At 62.7% G+C, this 18,076-nt stretch overlaps 1 protein-coding gene across 1 annotated transcript in view; it reads right to left on the minus strand.

The window, feature by feature from the left end:
* CELF6 (CUGBP Elav-like family member 6) overlaps positions 1 to 18,076 on the minus strand; it is a 94,608-nt gene that overhangs the window by 9,056 nt on the left and 67,476 nt on the right. Inside the window, exons 6-12 of the mRNA XM_075897550.1 lie at positions 17,565 to 17,708; positions 14,670 to 14,814; positions 13,722 to 13,871; positions 12,526 to 12,588; positions 10,741 to 10,821; positions 7,130 to 7,273; positions 1,127 to 1,282 (exon numbers count right to left, since the gene is read on the minus strand). Of these exons, the coding sequence (XP_075753665.1) occupies positions 1,155 to 1,282; positions 7,130 to 7,273; positions 10,741 to 10,821; positions 12,526 to 12,588; positions 13,722 to 13,871; positions 14,670 to 14,814; positions 17,565 to 17,708 (855 nt within the window). The 3' untranslated portion in view covers positions 1,127 to 1,154. The remainder of the gene's footprint in view (positions 1 to 1,126; positions 1,283 to 7,129; positions 7,274 to 10,740; positions 10,822 to 12,525; positions 12,589 to 13,721; positions 13,872 to 14,669; positions 14,815 to 17,564; positions 17,709 to 18,076) is intronic.

Consider the following 18,076-nt stretch of genomic DNA (forward strand, 5'->3'; position numbering starts at 1 on the left):
CGCTCAGCAGGGAGCCCCTCGTCCGGGATAGCAATACAACCAGAAGCAAGGTTTCTCCATGAAATCCCTGGCTGGCCAGAGCTGCGGGGCTGGCTGGTGACAGCCCAGGGCCCGCGCTGTGAAGGCAGCACGGCCAGCAGCAGTGAAAATCGAAGGGTGGCAAAACCCTGCCACGCCACCCTTCCTTCTGTGCTGCTGTGGGCAGCGGCCCTGCCCACAGAGCTGGGCGCCTGGCGGGTTCTCTGCTCTGCCCTCAGAGCTGGGCGCCCGGCAGGTTCTCTGCCCTGCCCTCAGAGCTGGGCGCCCGGCGGGTTCTCTGCCCTGCCCTCAGAGCTGGGCGCCCGGCGGGTTCTCTGCCCTGCCCTCAGAGCTGGGCGCCCGGCGGGTTCTCTGCCCTGCCCTCAGAGCTGGGCGCCCGGCGGGTTCTCTGCCCTGCCCTCAGAGCTGGGCGCCCGGCGGGTTCTCTGCCCTGCCCTCAGAGCTGGGCGCCCGGCGGGTTCTCTGCCCTGCCCACAGAGCTGGGCGCCCGGCGGGTTCTCTGCCACCTAGGATCTAGCCAACTCGGAAGGAAGCAACAGCAGTAGCAACATCCAGGAGAGCCCTCCCAGCACTTTAAGGAGACGTCGGGTCTCAGAGGGGTTGCTGCGTTAGTCTGGATCTGTCAAAGCCACGAGGGGTCTCGAGGCACCTTAGGGATGAACAGACTGACTGGGGTGTCGGCTTTCCTGGGTACAGCCTGCGATGCGGCTACCGAAGTGGGTTTTACCAGCCTCTAAGGGGCCCCAGGACTCCTCGTGGTGGGAACGTGGCTCTCACTGAAGCTCCGAGGCCACAGCGGGACCGGGCAGAAGCAGCTGTGGGAGGGAGTCGTGTCTGGCGCTCTTGGCCTATGACCGCCCGGCCTCAGATGGGCTGGAAAGACAGCGGCAGAGCTAAGGGAGCAGCGCTGAGCGCGAGGGCCCAGGGCCACGTGCTCTGGCCAAGCAGGTCCAACGCTGCCCAGCAGATGGCAGTGGTGCACAGCCGTCCCGGTGCCGGGAGATGCCATACTGCCCCCTGGCTTCCAGGAAACAGCACACTACCCCCAGCTCTCCCGCAGGGACCACGCGGGCTGCCAATGGCTTACCTGTTTGCAGGGCCAGGGTGAGCAGGGGTCAGTAGGGTCTGTTGGCATCTTTGGGCCGCTTTAGTTGGACCTTTAGCCTCTTCATGCCGATCTGGAAGCCGTTCATGGCCTGAATGGCTGCCTGAGCGCTAGCTGGATTGTCGAAACTGACGAAACCTGGGGGTAGGGGTGAGAGGGGGCGGAGAAGGAAGGACACAATTCGTCACCAAGCGCGCCAGAGACCCTCCCCACTCCTCACGCCGAGCCCCCAAAGGTAACCCAGCAAGGGCCTGGGGTCACCCAGAAGGCTTGGGGTGGGAGGGGGAGCCGAGGCTGGGAATAAGGTGACCACAGCCCCTCTGTGGAGACGCCAGCGCTGCCCCGGGGCCTGCGTCTGGAGGCGAAGTGCGCGATGCCCCCGCCCCCGAGGGAGGCCAGCGGAAAGCCGTTTGAAAGCAAAGGCCCCTCGCGCTCCCCGGCGGTAACTCACAGAGCAGCGAGGTGCAGGCAAAGCCCAACGGCTTCCGCCAAGAGGTGTGTACTGCTGTCAACGCGGCTCGGCTGCTTTGGAGACAGTCGGATCAACACCCCCCTTCCCTGCCACCGGGACCCTGAGCCTGGGAGGGCGGAGAACCTCCCCCCACGTCCTGAGCGCTGCTGCTGTTTCTGCAGCTGGGGGGCGAGACCCCAAGCCCTCCATCCCGAGGAGGGACGTCACAAGCTCTACTAACCGCAGAACGTCCATTACTGGAAAGGCCCCCGAGTTCTGCAGGACTCCCCAGAGAAGGGGGGGCGGATAGGGCTGAACCGTGGCGGCTCAGAACTGACCCTGTGGGTGAGAGAGGCCCTAGGAGGATACCCCGTAGCTACACACCCCAACGCACGGCAGGGGTCTCAACAACACGCAGGCGACATAACCTCTGACCTCCTGAAAGGGTGTCACACGGAGGAGGGAGAAAACTGGTTCTCCTGGGCCTCTGAGGACAGGACAAGCAGCAATGGGCTTCAACTGCAGCAAGGGAGGTTCAGGTTGGACATTGGGAAAAAATTCCTGCCTGTCAGGGTGGTAAAACACTGGAACGAATTGCCTGGGGAGGTTGGGGAATCTCCGTCGCTGGAGATACGTAAGAGCAGGTTGGACAGACACCTGGCAGGGATGGTCTAGACCAGGGGTCTCCAAACTTTTCAGCCCGAGGGCCGCATTAACTATCAAACAGCAGTTCGGGGGCCGACTACACACTTGAGGTCCAAATAAAAAACAATCAAAACATGGATGTTGTTTTTAATTATGTATTTAATATTATTTTATTCAGTTATTATTTAATAACACATTCATACACTACACATGAACACCTGTATTAGTGTGAATGGTGAAATTGTTTCCTGGATGCCAAAATAGCAGACATTTCTGGCTTTAGATTTGTTGTCCCTAACATCAACAGTGACCTGAGATTATCATCGGACAAGTTTGTTCTCAAATTGTTCTTCACGTATTTCATTCTTGAAAATGTTTGTTCACACAGGTATGTTGTTCCAAAGATTGAAAGGTACCTTGATGCAAAAGTTTTGACATTAGGAAAGTCTTCCTTGGGCAAAAACTGGTAAAAACCCACCAGTCCTATTTTGAACTTGTCCCTAAGGAGGTCATTTGCTTGCAACTCAATGACTTCCAGCTGCAGTTCATCTGGGCAACTGGCCACATCTGCTTCAAATGGGTTTTGAAACAATCTCACTTCTTCTGCCTTTGAATCCAAAAAGGTCTCCACGGGCCGGATGAGAGGGCCTCGCGGGCCGCATCCGGCCCCCGGGCCGTAGTTTGGAGACCCCTGGTCTAGACAGTGCTGGGTCCTGCCATGGGGCAGGGGACTGGACTCGAGGGCCTGCCAGTCCTAGTCTCTAGGATTCTCTGACCTTCCAGAGGATTTGTGAGCTGGGCTCCCTTTCTCCGCCTTGCCCCCTGCCCTGTCATGTACAGCTGTGCGGGGCCGGGGTGCAGCGCGGCCACTTCCTTTCCGCAGCATTTGCAGCCACTTTGCTGGGACGACATGCCAAGAAAGGTCCAAAGCGGAGACCAGTCAGGCTCCTGGGAATTGCCCGAGGGCTGCCGTGGCTGCTGTTGAGAACGCCCTTTGCTCACACAGCCCTGCCTGCGTGTTCATGCAGCCAGCTCCAAACCCGGGCCGTGCATTGCCGGATCCAGCACCCCACGCAGGCCCATCAGCGCCCCACTTCCTCCAAGAGCAGTCTCCATACAAACCGCCAGCCCCCGACCCCCGCGTCCTTCCAGTTCTCCATGTGGCTGGCAGGAGACCTCAGCCCGGTCCAGGACCCCTGAGACCCAGCCCCGGGGGCCTGGCGCCCCGCCGCGCCGGCCTCGCCACTACGGGCTGGTTCTGTACATTCGAAAGGGCCCTCGCGGCATTCTTCTCCCCATGCGACGTCTGCTGCAATAGAAAAGCCACGGGCTGTAATAGCCGGGGCGTCCAGCGTGCTCCGCAGCTCCATTTGGCCCTGCAGCCAGTCCCAGCAGGAGGGCCGTGGAACTGAGCGCAGCGAGGGGGCACGTGGAGGGGCCGGGCACCTTCCTCTCCAGGGGCCACAGGGCGCCGATCCTTCCTGCCCTGTGAGCGCAGGGCGGGGCTCCGCGGGCAGCGCTGGCGGGGGGAGGGCTACAGAGGCAGCGGCGGCGGTAATGCAGTGAGAGCTGCTCATCGGTGGCAATAAAAACCTGTCCGGCACCTCCCAGCCCGGCCGCGCGAAGCCTCCTCTGCAGGCCAGGGCGAGTGAGGGCGTCGGAGCCATTCAATGCGGGCAGAGCGGGGCAGGAGCTTCCCCTCGGCCGTGCAGCGAGTCACGTTGGAGCTCGGGGTGGCACCCACATCCCCTTGTCACCGGGCTCCCCGCCAGCATGGTGCAGGGCCCGGCAGAGCGCCCACTGCCGCTGGGCATGGAGAGGCTGCGTGCCGAGCTCGGCCTTTCGGACGGGTAGCGGGGCCCTTCCCAGCGCGCCAGGAGTGTGGGGCTTGCGTGGCGCCAGGCGGACCTGGGGGCAGCGCCATCTCAGTGGCTGAACAGGAGGCTGCAGCAGGCCGGAGCAGCTGCGGATTGCCACGACCGAAAGCAAGGCAGGGCTGCCCAGGGTGTCTCCACGTCGAGGGGGGCGCCCCACACCGCACGAGCAGGGCCTGCAGCAAGGGCGGGCGAGGGGCCCAGACTGGAACCAAGAACTCAGCGTCCGGGAGAGGGCTATGGGGATGGGAAGACAGGCCCTGAAACTGGAGTCTGGCGCCCTGTGGCACTGGTCCAAACGCAGCCCGGGCCAGTCGCAGCCGCGAGGGGCTCCTCCCCCCCAAACCTCGCGCCGGCGTTCAGCTGCACCTCTCGTGGCAGGCTCAGCAGAGAGCCGAGAGGCCGCGGTGCCACCCTCGCTCTGCCGGAGCTGCTGGCCAGACGAGGCGGGTGCCCCTCGCACAGAGGTCTCAGTGCAGACCGGGAGCGCACTGCCGGCAGGGGACGAGGGGAGTCGTGTGTGTGCCCACGCGGGCCCCGCCTTTGCCCACGGCCCCCCACGTGTGCATTCCCGGAGCACTGGGACCTTGCACGGACAGGGCAGCCTGGCAGATCGTCCCCCCTGGCTGGAAGGACAAGAGGAGCACGCGGCTCTCTGCCCACTCACCCCAGAAACCAGCCGGAACATTCGCAGTGAGCTGCCCGCCCCGGGGTAGTCCAGCGCCGCGGGAGTGACATCCGGCTCGGCAGGGGGAAGAGCCAGCACTGCCGTGGGGTAGCATGGAAAGGAAGCGACTTGCCCCGCTCGGCCCCCCCCCGGAGGGCCCCAGAGCGCGCCACCTCCCCAAGGGCTCGCAGCCCTGAAGAGTGGCGGCGAAGGGCTGCTATGAGGTGCCCCCTCCCCCCCCCGGCCAGGCTGCCTTGGGACGGAGGGGGCAGGGCGGGCACAAAGGAACACGCCCGTCGATCAATCAGGCCTCGAGAGACAAAGTGAAGTAAAAGTGCAGCATCAACACCCCCTGCCCCCGCTCTCAAGGAGGGGGAATTGCGCCTGGAATCCCCCTTCCCGGAGACCCACCACCCAGCTCTCGCCCCAGAGAGGCACTCGGAAGAGCGTAGGGGCAGCGAGCACCCACGGCCAGGCCCAAGCCCCGAGGGGAGCCGCGTGGCACAGGGTCCGACCTAGCCGGCATTTAAAAATGGCACCGGCCGGCTTTATGCAAATGAAGCCCGGGAAATTCAAATCCTGGGCTTCATTTGCAACTCCGTATGACTACATTACCCCCCCTAGTTCGAACGAGGGGGGTAGTGTAGACATACCCTGAAGGAGTGAGGCAGACGGCTGCCAGCGGCACCTGGCTGGCTCTGGCTTTCAGTCAGACAGAGGCCGGGGGGTGAGGTCGGTGTTAGGCAGGGCACCGGAAGGGCTGGGCGCCCCACACCGCAGCCTCTCCCCGCCCTCCCCTGCTGCCAGGGGGGTTGCCAGCAGCCAGGAAGCAGCCGTCGCGTGGAGGGGCCCAAGGGCGGGCGTGGCTCCTTGCTAACGCCCTCGGTGCCAGGAGCAGCTGCTCGGGTGCCTGGTTTGGGGTTGCAGGCGAGGGGCCAAGAGCCCCATTTCCGGGGGCCCCAGAGGGAAATTGTGCAGGGAGGGGGTCAGAGGCTGCACCGGCCTTGAGGTGATCCTGCGGCAGCTGAGGTGGGCCGAGGGAGACAGCAGGGGCTACAACACACGACTCCGGGCACCCACATAGGCCCCAAAGCCCAAACACGTCTGGTGCCCAGGCAGGCGTGACTTGCCGTGACACACGGCACTGAGGCGCCAGGCCAAGCCCTGGGGCACTGACGCACCCACAGTGCCAGGCCCTTGAGCACTAACAAACCCCAGGGTCTGGCACACTCAGGGCAGCATTTAGGACTGACGTGGCATGCTCCGGGCAGCACTAAGGGCTGACGTGGCATGCTCCAGGTGGCGCTAAGGGCTGACGTGGCACACTCCAGGTGGCACTAAGGGCTGACGTGGCATGCTCCAGGTGGCGCTAAGGGCTGACGTGGCACACTCCAGGTGGCGCTAAGGGTTGACATGGCACACTCCAGGTGGCGCTAAGGGCTGATGTGGCAAGCTCTGGGTGGCGCTAAGGGTTGACGTGGCACGCTCCAGGTGGCGCTAAGGGCTGACGTGGCACGCTCCGGGTGGCGCTAAGGGCTGACTTGGCAAGCTCCGGGTGGCGCTAAGGGCTGACGTGGCACGCTCCAGGTGGCGCTAAGGGCTGACGTGGCACGCTCCAGGTGGCGCTAAGGGCTGATGTGGCAAGCTCCGGGTGGCGCTAAGGGCTGACGTGGCACGCTCCAGGTGGCACTAAGGGCTGACGTGGCAAGCTCCGGGTGGCGCTAAGGGTTGACGTGGCACGCTCCAGGTGGCGCTAAGGGCTGACGTGGCACGCTCCGGGTGGCGCTAAGGGCTGACTTGGCAAGCTCCGGGTGGCGCTAAGGGCTGACGTGGCACGCTCCAGGTGGCGCTAAGGGCTGACGTGGCACGCTCCAGGTGGCGCTAAGGGCTGATGTGGCAAGCTCCGGGTGGCGCTAAGGGCTGACGTGGCACGCTCTAGGCGGCGCTAAGGGCTGACGTGGCAAGCTCCGGGTGGCGCTAAGGGCTGACGTGGCACGCTCCAGGCGGCGCTAAGGGCTGACGTGGCACGCTCCAGGTGGTGCTGAGGGTGGATTGACGTGGCAGCGCTGGGGCTCCTGGCCCGGTCAGTGATAGTGCTGGCCTGCGTGCGTCCCGGCCTAGGCACGTCAGTAATGCTGGGGATCGCGGGGGGACTGGGTCTGGCCTCGCCGATCGGGCCAGGCAGCGAGTGCTCAGAGGCCGACGGCTGTGTGTGTCGCTGTGGGGGCGGGGCCCCGTGCTTCCCACGTCGCTCACAGTGGCTGCTGATCCAAATGCTCTTCGGGGCAGGAGAGCCGACCCCCAGAGGCGCCTGGGGGCACAGGGGCGAGCAGGGCTCTGGTACTTACCAAAGCATTTACTTTGGTTGGTGGCACGGTCAACAAAGACTTTGGCAGAGATGACATTGCCGAAAGGCAAAAACATCTGCATGAGCTCGGCGTCTCCGAACTCCTGGGGCAGGTGATAAATAAACAGGTTACATCCTTCGGGACCTGGGGTAACACACGTGCACACACAAAGAACAGCCGCCGTTAGCACCGAGCCTGGAGCTGCCCTTCTCATGCCCCGACTGGCGCAGCGCCCCGCGTCCACGCCGCCGTCTCCCCAGCCAGTCCCCAGAGCGCCCCTCTGCCAGCCACCCACCCCGCCTGCTGCACGTCGCCCGCTCCCCCTCCACGCACCCGGACGGCTCCTCCCAGGCCCCCTCAGCCAACTGCGCCCATCCAGCAAGGTCTCTAGATGGCCCCTTGGCCTCTCAGCCAGGGCTCTGGCCTAGTCCCCTGCACGCCAGTGACTGGCCAGCACCCCTCCGCCTCGCCTCCTGCCCCGTGGCCTGGTTGCTTTCCACCCTCCTCTCCTCAGCCTCCCTCTCTGCACATCACCTTCCCCTACCTCCCGTCTGACCCTTCTCCATTCATCCCCCATCGCCAGCCACCAGTCCCGGGACGCAGGCACCCCCAGATCCTCCCATGAATTCTCCTTCCTCCGTCTGTCATGCGCCTCATTCCTACCACGCCATGAAGCACGGGCTTCATTCACCCACTGCCCCGGGAGACCCGGCCGCCCCCGGCACCTCGCCAATCACTGGGATGGCGCACGTATCCCCTGGCCCGGAAACGCTTACTTCTGAGCAGCCTAAGGGTGTCCCTGAGCTTTGCTTTGGAGTGATCTCGCTCGGTCTCCCTCACTGCTCGCGCACGCGTGCACACACGCACACGCACACTTCGTTGGCATCTCACAGACGCACGCACACGCACACACACACACACACACTCCACTTCATTGGCATCTGTGACATAGTGTTGGTACCTTGCTGGTTGCTATGCTGGGCAGTGGGCTGTGAGTGACCTCCACTGGCTGCTGGCTGCAGCACGGCCCAGCAGGGCAGGGGATGAGTCATTATGCAAGGGGGCTTCGAACCTGTCTGACCAGTATCTCCCAGGGAGTGGAACAATGGGAAGAAGGGGAGTGGAGCCCTGGCTGGGGGCAGGGCTGGAAGTGAGGGAGGGTATGTCTACACTACAAAGTTAATTCGAACTAACGGCGCTACACATGAAAACCGCTAGTTCAAACTTAATTCGAACTAGCGGTGCGCTTAATTCAAACTAGGTAAACCTCATGCCACGAGGACTAACGCCTAGTTCGAATTAAGTAGTTCGAATTAAGGGCTGTGTAGCCACTTAATTCGAACTAGTGGGAGGCTAGCCCTCCCCAGCTTGCCCTGGTGGCCACTCTGGGCACCACCAGGGAAACTCTTCTGCCCCCCTCCCGGCCCCGGAGCCCTTAAAGGGGCACGGGCTGGCTACGGTGCCCGTGCCAGGTGCAAGCCTGCCAGCACCCAGCCAGCAGACCCTGCACCTGGCATGGCACGAGCCAGCCACCCGCTGCCACCCAGCCCACCCCCTCTTGCCGGGACCAGGCTGGTGGCTCCCGGGAGCTTGCCCGGGGACGCAATAGACGGGCGCCCGCCTGATCTAGTGCGGACATCGTGGACCTCGTCCATGACCTCCGCACTAGGCACAGGAAAGTGGCCGTCTAGGGCAGGAGAGCTGCCAGCCTGGCCACCCAGGAGCAGGTGTGCATGAAAATCAAGGTGGTCCAGTGAGACCCCTGAACCGGAGCCCTGAGCTTAGAATGGCCGTACTGGGTCAGACCAAAGGTCCATCTAGCCCAGTAGCCTGTCTGCCGACAGCGGCCAACACCAGCTACCACGGAGGGGATGGACCGAAGACAATGACCAAGCCATTTGTCTCGTGCCATCCATCTCCAGCCTTCCAAAACAGAGGCCAGGGACACCACTCCTACCCCCTGGCTAATACCACTCCATGGACCCAGCCTCCATGAATTTATCTAACTTCTCTTTAAACTCTGTTCTAGTTCTAGCCTTCACAGTCTCCTGCAGCAAGGAGTTCCACAGGTTGACTATTTGCTTTGTGAAGAAGAACTTTCCGTTATTAGTTTGAAGCCTGCTACCCATTCCTTTCCTTTGGTGTCCTCTAGTCCTTCTATTATGGGAACTAATGAAGAACTTTTCTTTATGCACCCTCTCCACACCACTCATGCTTTACTAGACCTCTATCATATCCCCCCTCCATCTCCTCTTTTCTAAGCTGAAAAGTCCCAGTCTCTTTAGCCTCTCTTCATATGGGAGCTGTTCCAAACCCCTGATCATTTTAGTTGCCCTTCCCTCTCCCACCCTCTCTCTTCCCCTCTCCCACCTCCTTTTCCCAGTCTCCCCGAGTTTTGTTAAATAGAGAGTTTCTATTTTTGAACACACGTGTCCTTTATTTTGTACATCAGGAAGGGGGGCTAGGGACGGGTAAGTGGGGGGAGGGAGGGAGGAATGGGGTACGAGCCCCCGATGGGGAGGACTGGGGTGGCTCTGCGGGCTCCGTGGGGTGGAAGCTCTCCTGCAGCCCCCTGATTGATCCCCCCCCCCCAGATGGCAGCCTGCGGCAAGTGCAGCCGAGCTGATGGCCGAGTGCTGTGATGTGCCGAGTGTGGGCATTCAGGGCACTCCAAGCCAGGACTGCTTTGCTATCCCTCATTGAGTTAGACAAGCGAGCGGGGAACCTCTGAGAACTGTCTGTCCGGGGTGGAGGTCGGGACCCTTTAAGCACAGCCCTCAGCTAGCCTGAGACAGCAGCTCCACGCTCTAAGTCCTAATCTGATGCCCTGCCGGCACTGCTTCCGGCCATCCTTAACCTCGGTTCAGGGTCCACTCAATGTGGACATGCTAGTTCGAATTAGCAAAACACTAATTCAAACTAGTTTTTAGTTCTGGATGCGTTAGTTTGAATTAGCGCTGTAGTGTAGACATACCCGGAGTTAGTTTCTGTCTGGGAGCATGGAGGAGACAGCCTAGGGAAAAGGGCTGGGATTTAGGGGCCCAGTCTCCCCCATCTCAAGGGGGTCTGAGGCATCCTAGGCCTGCCCTGGAACCAGATTACATCTGTGCTGTGCTGTATCCTGAAGAAGCAATAAACTCCCTCTATTCTACTGGCTGGTGGAGTCTGTCCGTGCCATTACGGGGGTGCAGGAGGCGGGAAAACCCCAACGCGCCATCACAGCATCACACACACACACACACACTTTGTTGGCATCACACACACCCTCCACTTCGTTGTCATCTCACACAGACACACAGACACACACATACCCTCCACGTCCTTGGTATCTCTCACACACATTCTCTCAGACACACACAAACACACACACACACTTCATTGGCATCAGTCACACGTACACACGTGCACACATACCCCACTTCACTGGCATCACACACACTCACACGTGTGTGCACACACTCTCTCACACACACACACACACACACACACACACACACACACACACACACACACCCTTCATTGGCCGAAAGATGCCTCCCCACCCCAGAAGAGCCAGGCAGCTGGGTATGTGAGCAGCCAATGGGCCGCCCGCAGGGCCCCGCCCTCCTTACCTTCTCGCTGCTGCTGCGGCATGATGGGCGCTTGCTGGGGGAAGGCCTGGCCGATGGGTGCATAGGCGGCTGGGTAAGCTGCTGGACAACAGAAGAACACAAGGGTCACGCCTGGGTGCCCTATTCTGCTTTGCTGATGCTCCGGCCTGGCCCCAGCGGTGCCCGGGAAGGCTCGGGGACAGCCGGGTGCAGGGCCACGTTTCCAGGACAGCGTTGGCTTCACAAGGCAGCTCAGCTCTGAAGCCGCATGCAGGGCTGCTGCTCTCGCCCAGAAAGCAGCTTATTTGGTCCCAGCCGACGTGGGGGGCGCCCCTGGGACAGCTCGCAAACAAGAACACTGGAGCGGCCAGACGGGGTCCGACCGAAGGTCCCTCTCGCCCAGTGGCCTGCCTGCCGACTGTGGCCAGTGCCAGGTGCCCCAGAGGCAAGGAGCAGAACAGGGAATCATCAAGCGATCCCTCTCCCATCACCCGTTCCCAGCTTCTGGTAAACAGAGGCCAGGGATCCCATCCCTGCCCACCCTGGCTAATGGTCATTGATGGACTTAACCTCCATGAATCCATTTTTTTTGAACCTTGTTAAAGTCCTGATCTTCATAACCTCCTCTGGCGAGGAGTTCCACAGGTTGTCTGTGTGCTGAGTGAAGAAATACTTCCTTTTGTTTGTTTTAAACCTGCTGCCTATTCACTAAATTAGGTGACCCCTAGTTCTTGTGTTATGGGAAGGAGTAAATAACTCTTCTTCATTCCCTTTCTCCAGCCATAATTTTATAGACCTCTGTCCTATGCCCCCTTCGTGGTCTCTTTTCTAAGCTCCAAAGCCCTCGTCAGTTCTGGGTGGCGCTGAGCAGGGAGCGAGGAGGAGGAATTGTTGGCCCTGTGCAGCAGGTCGGTCTAAATGTCATTTCTGAGTCTCAGGTTCCCAGCTCCTGCCAGCCCCAGATTTTGAGCACACTGCGACTGTGAATGTCAGGGGGGTTACATTTCCTGCTAGTAGAAAACGGAAGCTGACGTCTCCCCTCCCCCAAACACCCTTTCCGGAAGGCAGCCCATTGATAGGGCCAGCAACAAATCAACCCTGAACCCCCGCAAACCGAACGAGAGCCTCTGCTTTCCTTTGGCGGGCAGCACTGGCCGGCCCTTCCGCCCAATCGCCTCCCGACCGGCACTGGCAGCGAGCCGGGTCTCCACCATCACCCTGCGCCGAGCTCTCCCTTGACGTGTGGCCGTGCCGCCAGCCAGCCCACCTCTGCTGCAGCAGCTCAGGCGGATTTGCAGGAAAACTCCCCCCTCGCCAGTAGCCAGGCCCCTGGGATAAGGGCATGGCGGTGAGCGTGCTCAGCGCGGAGCCAAGCCCTACTCTGCCCCGCTTCCCGCCGTGCTGCTGCTGCTTTCCAAGCTGCACGCCTGGCCAGCAGCGGCGACTGCTCTTGCAACACTCCCCACAACAGTCTTGCCGCCCCCTTTTGGGCTGGGTCCCCCAGCTGGAAACGTGCTGATCGAGTCTGGCCTCCCATTGAACCAAGGCTAGAGAGCTTCCCCCAGGGATTCCCGGCTTGATCCCAACAGCCTGCGGTTGCATGGCTTTCAGGGAACGGTCCCAGCGGGACTCACCGGGCAACCCAGTGCCTGCCATGGCTGCAAGTACCATGGTTCACCAGGGCATGGACTGGCCAGGGCTTGCAAGTGTCCCTGCCCCTCCCTCAGCATGCAGTCCCCTCCCCAAACCGCGAGGCAGAGAGAGCACAAGGCCGAGACGGGAGACGTGCAAAGCAAAGTGGGAGACCTGCATAGTGCTGCATGCCTGCGTAGGCTTGTTGGAGGGGGTCTGCCACAGTGGGACTTTGAGCTGGGAAGAGAAAAGAAGGGAGAAGGGAGAGAGAGTGAGCAAGATCGGCCAAAGAGGAACAGGCATGGCGGCGGCGGCAGCCAGCAGGGATCAATCAGAGATCCAGCCGATCCGGACCGTCCCTCTGCTCCTGTTGGCTTTTTGTCCCCGCTCAGCAAAGCAACCTGCCCTGAGAGCCAAAGCAGCTGGCCTGCCCCAGATCCCTCGCAAGCCAGGGGATCGACCGCTCCCTCTGGAACAGGCTCCTCCTCTTGAGGGGCACCAAGCGCTCAGCGCTTGTCTCAGCGCCTGCCAGGATGGGCCCCTCTCAGGGAAGGAGGGTTCTACTAGGGAATGGGAGCGTGTCCAGCCGGCGGCAGAGCGCGGTGGGAACGGGATGCTTGTTCCGCCCAGCGCTGTGAGCGCTCGGAGACGGTTCCCGTCTCGAGGGAGGCCCAACAGGCCAAGCCCTCCAAAGCGGCACCCGCGGACAGTCGGAACAGAGCAGGCTCTTGGGATGAGCTTTGCTCCCCGTCTCAGCCGACCTGTCGGAGAGAAACGAAGCGGCGGCCGCTGCAAAGGGACACGTGCACAAGGCCACCGGCTCCGTCCCCAGTTTTTTTCAAGGGGGAACCTGCCGAAGCCGACCCTTCCCGGCACAGTTCGGGGGGGACGAAGCCGCTGGAACACGTCTCGGAACAATTGTCACCCAGATCTGACAGCGAACTCCCCTCTCCGGGTGGGCCAGGACACGGCACATCGCCCAGCAGAGACTGGGGGCCGGACGCAGCCCCGGCCCTCCACCGACCCTACCGCTCTCCTGCCAGCAGCACAGCCCCACCGAGCCATCGCAGGCTGCCCGGCGTTTCCCCGCTGGGTCGGAGCCCAGGCAGATGGGAGCTGCCATCCTGCCCCCCAATGCCCCACCCAGCGTATCCCCGCTCTCGCCGAGGCCCATTCTAAAGCCGCGGTGGAGGGCTGCTCACGCCGGCACCGCGCTGTGCGGGGTGGAGCTGTCTCAGAGGGGGCCAAAGAGCCCCGAGTCCCCGCTGGCCACAGCCACTACAGCGCCTCACCCCGCCCCTCCCCTCAGCCAGCCCAGCCCCTCAGCAAGAGCGGGGACACTCCCTGGCACCTCCCCCGCCGGGACCTACCTGGGTATGGATGGATTCCATTGGTGTAGATGGTCTCGGAGGCTGGCTGCCCATTGGTCTGTGGGGGGAGCGGGCTGAAGCCGTTCACCCCGATGGGCGTGGCTATGCTGGGGACGGGCGCTGTGCTGATCCCGGGGGGTGTGCTTGTACCTAACCCCCATGCAAAGGGGCCGCGGGAGACAGAAGGAGAGCATTAGCTCGGGGGTGCTGAGAGCGGACAGGGAGCATTTTGGGCCCGCACGGGGCCTGTCGGTGCACCGCGATCACTGGCTTGTTGGCTTTTAACAAACAGCGAACAGAAGAGCGGCCAGGCTGGGTCAGACCAAAGGTCCATCCGGCCCAGTGTCCTGTCTGCCGACAGCGGCCAGTGCCACGTGCCCCAGAGGGAGCGGACACAACAGGAAATCCTCACGTGATCCCAATCAGAGGCTAGGGACACCCTTCCTACCCATCCTGGCTAACAGCCATTGATGGACCTAACCTCCAGGAATGTGTCTAGCTCTTTTCTGAACCCTGTTAAAGTCCTGCTCTTCACCACATCCTCTGGCAAGGAGTTCCACAGGTTGACTGTGCGCTGAGTGAAGAAAAACTTTCTTTTGTTTATTTTAAACCTGCTGCCTGTTCATTTCATTTGGTGACCCCTAGTTCTTATGTTGTGGGAACAAGTAAATAACTTTTCCTTACTCACTTTTCCCACACCAGTCATGATTCTATAGACCTCTACCAATCCCCCCATACCCGTCTCTCTTCTAAGCTGACAAGTCGAAGTCAACCCCTGCATGGGCACAGCTTGTTAGGGAAGGAGCTGACGGGTCCCCTCCACATGCCTGATGGAGGCTCCCCAATTCCCAGGGGATCCAGCCCCTGCGTTACCCAGACCTGCTCTCTGGCTGCCACGGCAGGGCCTGGAAACCCACGCGGCAGAGGCAGAGCGGGGCTGACAGGTACCTGACGAGGGGGTCATCGGGGTAGCCACGAGCCCACTGACGTTAAAGGCCGCCATCTGCTGCATCTGGGCGGCGGCGATGGCGGCCATGGGGTTCAGGCAGGTCCCTTGTGCTGCCGCCATGAGGGCTGCCTGCTGCTGCATTATCTTAAGGAAAGAAGAAGGCAAGAGGGGAGGCGGGAGGGGAGGGGAGAAAGGCAGCGGGAGGAAGGAGGGGAGGGGAGGACTTGGTAGGGGAGGGAGGAAAGGAGAGAAAGGCAGTGGGAGGAGGGGAGGGGAGAAAGGCAGTGGGAGGAGAGAGGAGGGGAGGGGAGAAAGGCAGCGGGAGGAGGGGGAGGGAAGGGGAGAAAGGCAGCGGGAAGGGGGGAGGGGAGGGGAGAAAGGCAGCGGGAGGAGGGGGAATGGGAGGGGAGAAAGGCAGTGGGAGGAGGGGGAGGGGAGGGGAGGGAAGGAGGGAAAGGCAGCGGGAGGAGTGGGAGGGGAGGGGAGAAAGGCAGCGGGAGGAGGGGGAGGGGAGGGGAGAAAGGCAGCGGGAGCAGGGGGAGGGGAGGGAAGGGAAGGGAAGGAGGGAAAGGCAGCGGGAGGAGAGAGGGGAGGGAAGGAGAGAAAGGCAGCGGGAGACGGGGAGGGGAAGGGAGAAAGGCAGTGGGAGGAGGGGGAGGGGAAGGGAGAAAGGCAGCGGGAGCAGGGGGAGGGGAGGGAAGGGAAGGAGGGAAAGGCAGCGGGAGGAGAGAGGGGAGGGAAGGAGAGAAAGGCAGCGGGAGACGGGGAGGGGAAGGGAGAAAGGCAGTGGGAGGAGGGGGAGGGGAAGGGAGAAAGGCAGCGGGAGCAGGGGGAGGGGAGGGAAGGGAAGGAGGGAAAGGCAGCGGGAGGAGAGAGGGGAGGGAAGGAGAGAAAGGCAGCGGGAGACGGGGAGGGGAGGGGAGAAAGGCAGCGGGAGGAGTGGGAGGGGAGGGGAGAAAGGCAGCGGGAGCAGGGGGAGGGGAGGGAAGGGAAGGAGGGAAAGGCAGCGGGAGGAGAGAGGGGAGGGAAGGAGAGAAAGGCAGTGGGAGGAGGGGGAGGGGAGGGGAGAAAGGCAGCGGGAGACGGGGAGGGGAAGGGAGAAAGGCAGTGGGAGGAGGGGGAGGGGAGGGGAGGGAAGGAGGGAAAGGCAGCGGGAGGAGTGGAAGGGGAGGGGAGAAAGGCAGTGGGAGCAGGGGGAGGGGAGGGGAGAAAGGCAGCGGGAGGAGGGGGAGGGGAGGAAGGCAGCAGGAGGAGGGAGGGGGAGGGGATTGTAAATTAGCTTCTCTCTGTTCCCAGGAGCCAGTCACACGCTCCTGTCACCCATCTCCCTGCGGGGTGTGGCCACAGGTGGGCAGGAGTGGGCACTGCCCACGCCCCCTTTGCATGCAGACCCCCCCCCCCCGCAATTCTCAGGCCCAGCTGATGTCTCTCTCTTGGAATGGGGTTTTGAAACGCTCCTGTAGCAGGATGGCTACTCCCAAGCCCTCTCCCGAATGTCCGTGGGGGGGGGTGTTAAATGGCCCCTGCAGGTCTGCGTGCCCATTCCTCACGTCCGATTTGTGCCCGTTCGTCCCTTGGCGTCTGAGCTCGAATTCATTGGCCAAGCCCACACCAAGCGCCTGGGCCGAAGACGGCTGCCAGCATGTGAACGCAGTGCAAAGGCCATTTCCCCTCTCCGCATATTCGCCTCCCCCTGCTGCTGTGAACAGCCTGACTCAGCAACACGAAGTACTGTCCCCGCGCACACCCTGCCTCTGCCCACACAGCTGACCAAGTGGGTCCCCCCCGAAAGCTGACGCCCCAGTGACCGCGAGTGCCAGGCCTCCTTGCTGGTTTTGCGGCTGCAGACGAACAGGGCGGCCCCGCTGAGCTCTCTCCCAGCAGCTGGATTCCCAGAGAGGGGAAATGGCCTTGGTAATGCTTTAGCCTTCAGAGCCTTCTCTAACCCCCGGCCGCGCACAGAGGGCAGGCGGAGGCGGAGGCCGCTGCACGGCCGGGCCAGGGAGGCCTGTCTCTGTTCGGAGGACGCGGCGTTACCTGCCACGCCGGGCCAGACAGGTCTCGGGTGGCGTGGGGCCTGCCACAGGGGTGACCTGCCAGTCACCGCGTTCCCACGGCTCCCAAACCCATTCACAGGTGGGAAGGCCCGAACGGATCATTCCCGTCATCTGGCCTGCTCTCGGGCGAAGACCGGGCCCGGGACCCCAGCCCCATGGCCCCTGGGGGGGGCCGCATGGGGACGCCCTGCGCCCGGCTCGGCGCCAGGCCACCCGGCCTCCTAGGCTCGCCTTGCCGGAGTAGATGCCCCGGTGAGCGAAGCAGGACACGGGCAGCAGCCGGGGTCCCACTGCTGCTGGAACCCCGGCCCTTTAAATCCCCGCCGGAGCCCCACGCGGCGCGCCGGAGCAGTGCTGAGGGCTGCCAGAGGAGCAGTGCTGAGGGCTGCCGGAGGGAAGGCAGCCTCGGCCCAGCCCCTTCCGCCTGGGCCCCACCCCCCTGCGGGTTGTGGAGCCGCCCCCGCCCTGTCCTGCCCCGTCCCGCCCCACCCCGCCCGGCTCGCACCTCGTCTTGCGGAAGCCACTAACGGCAGCAGCCGCAAGACCCAAAGCAAACTCCTGCACAGTCGGCCCCTCGCTCGACTCTCGGGCCTCCCGCCTGACGAGTCTCAGGGCCACGGGGAGAAAGGGCTGGGCCCAGCCAGGAGGGGGCGCTGTGCTCTGGGTGTGTCAGCTCGTCCAAGGCGCCCTGACTGTAGTATCTAGTCCCTGGGCCTTCACGGGCACCAGGACACCCTAGTGCTGAGAGTGTATTCTGGAGCTAGGGCATCCGCAGCATGCAGCTCTCTGCGGGACCCAGCCGTGGGGACATCGCACAGCCCCGCCCGCGTCTCCTACCGCTTGCGTATAGGCCCCGTAGGCGCCGAACTGGATGGTCATCGGGTTGAAGATCCCCAGCTGACCTGCCATCTGATGCATCCGCCTTAAAGTCCTTTCCTTGTCCGTGTCTGCAAACTTCACCACCAGGCTGGAGGAGGCCCCCTGGCGGGGAGGAAAAGCAGAGGTGCGATGCTGCCGCCAGGCCGCCCCGAGAGGGACCAAGAACCTGCAACACACCTGGCGGGCCCCCGCCGGCGCTCTCCTCGCTAGCTGCAACGTCCGTTAGCCGTGGGCTGGGGCAAATCAGCAGGCTCCACGGCAGGCCACCGAACGAGGCCACTTTGTGCCAGCTGAGGTCGGGCCCCTGACTCCGGGGTCAGAGGCCTGGATTTCCAATCGCCTGGCTCCGGAACGGCTTTCAGCTGCAGCGTCCCAGGCGCTCACTGCTGCCGTCCCAACTGGTGGGGTTTGTAATAACGGCCAAGCGCCTGTTCCCGCTGGGCTGGCTCCGCTCTGCATCGGCAGGGCCC

The sequence above is a fragment of the Pelodiscus sinensis genome, chromosome 14 (genome assembly GCF_049634645.1).
Source record: "Pelodiscus sinensis isolate JC-2024 chromosome 14, ASM4963464v1, whole genome shotgun sequence".
NCBI lineage: Eukaryota > Metazoa > Chordata > Testudines > Trionychidae > Pelodiscus > Pelodiscus sinensis.